At 33.7% G+C, this 6,030-nt stretch overlaps 1 protein-coding gene across 1 annotated transcript in view; it reads right to left on the bottom strand.

Moving 5' to 3' along the window:
- Nucleotides 1-4,572: 4,572 nt before the first annotated feature.
- Nucleotides 4,573-6,030, bottom strand: part of LOC101298279 — a 35,314-nt gene continuing 33,856 nt past the window's right edge. Inside the window, exons 3-9 of the mRNA XM_004309806.1 lie at nucleotides 5,899-5,995; nucleotides 5,548-5,669; nucleotides 5,246-5,270; nucleotides 5,067-5,150; nucleotides 4,947-4,976; nucleotides 4,767-4,869; nucleotides 4,573-4,636 (exon numbers count right to left, since the gene is read on the bottom strand). Coding sequence (XP_004309854.1) covers nucleotides 4,573-4,636; nucleotides 4,767-4,869; nucleotides 4,947-4,976; nucleotides 5,067-5,150; nucleotides 5,246-5,270; nucleotides 5,548-5,669; nucleotides 5,899-5,995 — 525 coding nt within the window. The remainder of the gene's footprint in view (nucleotides 4,637-4,766; nucleotides 4,870-4,946; nucleotides 4,977-5,066; nucleotides 5,151-5,245; nucleotides 5,271-5,547; nucleotides 5,670-5,898; nucleotides 5,996-6,030) is intronic.

Below are 6,030 nucleotides of genomic sequence, written 5' to 3'. Positions count from 1 at the left end.
CAAACTTTGGAATTACGAAATACTGATTCAGAAAATGAAATAAGTGAGGATGACATCACATTGATGAAATCTTCTTCCTCTGAATTCAATGAACATTCTTCCCCAGATATTACTTTTGGGTGTAAGGATGCTTGTAATTACAAAACAATAAATGTTCTTTCAGCATGAATAACAAGAAGAACTATTAATCGATTTAATAGGTAAAATAGATAACTCTAAGCTTAAAGTAGAGTACCTCAAAAAATTAAAAAATTAATTACCCAAGAAAATATAGTCAATCCTCCCTCACAAAAAATTAGCCTTACTACAACCTTCGATAAATTTTCAACTAGTAAAAAGGAAGTAACAATCCAAGATCTACAACATGAAGTAAAAACAATCAAAAGTCAAATACATGCTTTACAACAAACACATTTAGAACTTACAAATGACAATAAAGAAATTAAACAAGAATTAAACTTACTAAAAATAAATAATCAATTTATTAAATTACAGGATCCCCCTGAAAATCCTTTTCCAAATCCTTTCCCAGAAAATCATGAAGCTGAAACCTCTGAAAATAATATTATTAGTACCATACGCCAAATCCAACTTAAAAAATGGTACACTACTGTCCAACTCAAAATAAAAGATTTTCAAATAACAATAACAGCCCTTATTGACTTCGGTGCAGATCTTAACTGCATCCAAGAAGGCTTAATACCTTCAAAATATTTTGAAAAAACAAAAGAGTCTTTACGATCAACTAATAAAATCCCTAAAGCCCATATCTGCCAAAACAATGTTTGTTTCAAAACTTCGTTTGTCTTGGTAAAAAATTTAACTGATAAAGTAATTCTAGGACTACCTTTCATTACTTTAATTTACTCTTTCAAAACTGAATATGATGGTATTATTACCTAACCTTTTGATGGACCAGTTAAATTTACTTTCCTTTCAAACCTCGAAATCCATACTCTAAAAGCATTTCAAGAAAATAATATTTCCAAAATTCTCGGTTGCATTCAAGCAAAAAATAAACAAATAACCTTTCAAACCTCGAAATCCATACTCTAAAAGCATTTCAAGAAAATAATATTTCCAAAATTCTCGGTTGCATTCAAGCAAAAAATAAACAAATAACCTTTCTTCAAGAAGAAATTGATTTCAAAAGAATTGAAAATCAACTCCAAAACTCTTTTCTTCAGCAAAAGATCAAAACTTTTGAAGAAAAAATAATCAAAGAAATATGTTCTGATATTCCTACTGCCTTTTGGCACAGGAAAAAACATATTGTTTCACTACCTTACATCAAAGATTTCAATGAGAAAAATATCCCTACTAAAGCTCGTCCAATCCAAATGAGTCACGAGATTATGGATTTTTGTAAAAACGAAATTAATGATTTACTCAACAAAGATATTATTCGCCCTAGCATATCCCCTTGGTCTTCCCCAGCTTTCTATGTTCAGAAAAATGCTGAACTCGAAAGAGGGACTCCTTGTCTAGTTATTAATTACAAACCCCTTAACACAGTCTTAAAATGGATCAGGTATCTTATTCCCAATAAAAGAGATCTCATTAACAGGTTAAACAAATCTGTTATCTTTAGTAAATTTGATATGAAATCAGGATTTTGGCAAATTCAAATCAGTGAAGCTGACAAATACAAAACTGCATTTGTCACACCCTTTGGTCACTATGAATGGAATGTTATGCCATTCGGATTTAAAAATGCCCCTAGCGAATTCCAAAACATAATGAATGACATATTTAATCCTTATAGTCACTTCTCCATTGTCTACATTGACGATGTTCTGATCTTTTCACAATCAGTTGATCAACACTGGAAACATCTTCACCAATTCTTTTCCATAATAAAAAATAATGGTCTGGTTATTTCTGCCTCAAAAATCAAATTATTCCAAACCAATATTCGTTTTCTTGGATTTAACATTCACCAACTCCAAATTAGACCAATTAATAGAGCGATACAATTCGTTGACAAATTTCCATACGTCATCTTAGATAAAAATCAATTACAATGATTCTTAGGATCTTTAAATTTTATAGCAGATTTTTACAAAAACCTTAGAAAACATTGCAAACCTCTTTTCGATAGATTACAAAAAAACCCTTCCCCTTGGACATCAGTTCATACATCCTTAGTCAAAGAAATTAAGAGTCATGTCAAAATCTTACCATGCTTAGAAATCCCTCTTTTTGATTCCTATAAAATAGTAGAAATTGATGCCTCGGAAATAGGTTACGGAGGTATCCTCAAACAACAACTTTCTTCCAATCATCCTGAGCAAATTGTTCGATTTCATTCTGGAATTTGGAATCCAGCTCAATCAAATTATAGTACTATTAAAAAAGAAATTTTATCAATTGTATTATGTATAAGTAAATTTCAAGATGATTTATTAAATCAAAAATTTTGGTCTGAGTTGATTGTAAAAATGCAAAAGATGTTTTGGAAAAAGATGTTCAAAACATTGCCAGCAAACAAATCTTTGCCCGTTGGCAAGCAATCTTAAGTATTTTTGATTTTGAAATTGCATTCATTAAAGGAAGTGACAACCATATCCCCGATTTCCTAACTCGTGAATTTTTACAGGGCGCCAAAACATGAAGCCCAGTTCGTCCAAAGGGAGAAATCCCGGAAAAGCAATAGCCACGACATCCTCTGTAGTTAAGACATAATCACCTGAGTCAAACCCTAGTATAGTTCCTTATGCAGGACGTTCCCCCATTCCTGTAGTCAATCAATATAGTGCTCTTGGTAGCACCCTCAGTCAATCTAAACCCAATTACCAGTCAGCTTTAGTCAACCAATTTGACCCCTACAAATCAGACCCCTCATTCAACTCTCTAGTTAATTATAAAAAATCCTCCTCTTACTATGACAGGGCTGAACATTTCCTATTCTTTATTGAACCTTCTATGAGTCATATAAAAAATCTCATTTCCCTAGTCAATAGTTAATTTGGTCCAACTTCTCATTACCCTCCAAGTAAACCCTTAGAATTCTATAAAGACGTCCTCTATAAATCAGAGTCAATATTCATTAAACCAATCCATGACCCAAAAATCCCATCCAAAATATTATGTCATTCCCTTTACATAATTCGTATTATTTTTTTATCTCAATGGGGTGATTCGTCCTCTACTCCTCACAAATATGATACACACATTTACTTACCATGATTATATTGAAGCATGGAGTAAAATATTCCTCCATCAAACCGAGGATTTTAGTCATTTATGATTCCTCAATTTCGCTAGAAGATTCAATCGCCAATTCCCTATGTGGTTTGGCAATTGGTGGAATGATCATGGATGCCCTTATGATCTTCTCCCCTTACATCTCCAAAATACAGTTACTAAATTTGCTTCAATCATGACCTTTTCAGAATATGAAAAAAGGTTTACCCCTACTCTCCAATTCATGGTAAGTACAAAATTCCTTGGATTTTTAAATGGCAATACAAAATTGAACTTAAAGACCATATGGTCCTACGACAATTTCTAGTAAAATGATGGGATAAATTCAACACTGAAAAAGTTTTAACCCAATTCAGTGAAGAATTTTCAATTATTCCATCCAACTCTGGAGTCTCGGTTTCTATCCAGCCAGCTTCTCCGATCTCTCAGTTAACATCTCAGACTCCGCAGTCACCATCTTCTTCTAAGAAGAAAAAAGCACTCAGTTCATCCTCATCTTCCAAAGTAGAAGAATTAAAAGAATTGGCCAAGCAATTACTTCAACAAGCGGACCAGTTTATCCGCAGATGATGAAGAAGAACATTCTCCATCAGAATCATTATCATCTCACAGTCATCAAAGTTCCCTTAGTCAACCAAAAAGATGGGCCGATTATGAAGATAGTCAGGATCTATATGCTGAAGATGGGCCGATTTGACATAACTCAAACCATGATTATTGTTAAACGAACAAAGTAGAATAAATCTTCTTACAAGGCCAATGCTGTATAAACCCTAACCGTTAATGTCAAGTGTAACTATCCAAAAATATTCAACAGAATACTTATGTAAATTAACATTTTACATATTGACAAAATTATGAGTGTAGATATATGTATATATAGGTTCTTCTTATAACCTTCACTGCATCAAAATATTCAGAATTACGTAAAGGATAGATTTGAAAACAGAATGAATAGTGATACTACAGAAGAAGAACCACTTACAGCAGCTTCGACATTTGCAGGAGATTCGTCATTTGGACTGGACATCATTGATATTATACTCAACACTATGCTTTCAAGTCAAGTAACCCCATTTTTACATCAGTTAGAGCAGTACACTTTTTTTTTTTTTTTGGGGTCAAAAAGCAAGAAGGGTCACTGGTTAAATTCTATACAGTGTTCGTTGTTTATCAGCTACATAAGAAAGTAAAATCAAAAAAGGGGAAAAGCAATGAAATTAGTTCCACGGAAAAGATTTGACTAATACTGGAAGTGGAAACGTGCTTGAAATGGCTAACTACAGAAACAGGCAATGTTGGGACACTTCACAATATTATCACCACAGGATGAAAGAAGGAAAGAATTATAACGCTAAACATACCTCAAGCCAAAATCACAAGACCAAGGTACATGGCTCCACAGAGAAACAAGAAAGATATTAAGCCCCTAAAAGTCAAGCTTACAGAATTAGAAAATTGTAACAGATGTAATGCCGCTTGTTAGTTCAAGTAAAAGTAAATACAGAAGAAGAAAGGAGTTCCTCATGCAGCGATCTCATTAACAATAAGAAGCTCACCATATGACACCCCATCCACAACCAGTACAGCAAGGACACTCTTCTGCAAACTTCTCAGCATCACTAGAATGAACTCTACGGGATATCAGATCATCATAGATATCTGTAACATTACATGAAAATTGTAAGGCATAGAGTAAACTTGAGGATCATCTAATTCATTTCTTTATGGATTCATACCATAAACCGAAAACAAACTGTTCATTACACCTGCAATCAGACAAAATAATGATCATTATATTTCAAAAGAAAGAAAAGTAATTATAGGAAAATAGGGTAAACAAGAACTCTTGCAGTTACCTATAAACAGAATAATATACCGAAGTATACGAACTTTTATTGTTTCTTGCAGAGCCCAAATTACACCAAGGAAAAGAATGAATCCTGGTGGTAAATATGTACACAAACAATATAAATACCATATTGCATCCAGTGCTAGAGGTCATAAGAGATATTTTATTGCAATGTGGTATGCATACCTATACAAAGTCCTCGAAGTGTCCACTGTACGTTATCAAGCAGGGAACACAAACATAAAAGGAAAAGGAGTTTAAATAGCAATAGAAGCAAGTTTTGAATTAAGGCAAATAATGGAATCAGCTCAGGAATGTAGGATTCCGTGCTGTCATCAATCAGTTTACATGACATATCGATGCATTCAATTTGCATGCAATACAGTTTAAACGTATTGATAGTCCCAAACGCTTCGTAAGTGCAGTTTAAATTGAACATGCAACAGTCAGTATCAAGTAAAAGACGTTCAGTTATCAGTAGTACTTACATTTTTAGCTATAAAGAGTGTAATAAATAGAGCAGCTAGAAAACATCCAGCGGCTATCCGTGCTGTAAGGATATTTGTAGATGCAAGAATCAAGAGCATCCCCCAAAAGGATGAACCGAGATCTGGTATGGCACATAAACAAAGAGATGAGAAAGATCAGAATCGATGAGACTTATTGGGATCCAGACTCAGTGACGGATCAAATTTAACCCAAAATTTCTAAATCACATGAAAGTTAGGCATTATGCTTGATCACATAAAGAATTGTCACATCCAATGGAGAAGTACCATAGATGCCAATCATGCCATTAACTAAAAACACAAATATTGGAAAGGAGAAAGTGAACTTACATCCAGCTGGCAGAATTAACCAGTATACACCACCACGGGTTTGTGTGGTTCCACCTTCATCTGCATGAACTTGAATCCCTTCCACCTGCAAACTAACCTATATCATTACCTGCCTTCACTAAACGTAAGTTA

This window comes from Fragaria vesca, unplaced genomic scaffold (genome assembly GCF_000184155.1).
Source record: "Fragaria vesca subsp. vesca unplaced genomic scaffold, FraVesHawaii_1.0 scf0513084, whole genome shotgun sequence".
Classification (NCBI taxonomy): Eukaryota; Viridiplantae; Streptophyta; class Magnoliopsida; order Rosales; family Rosaceae; genus Fragaria; species Fragaria vesca.
Note: the sequence above shows the minus strand (reverse complement) of the source record. Positions and strands in the feature narration are given on the sequence as shown.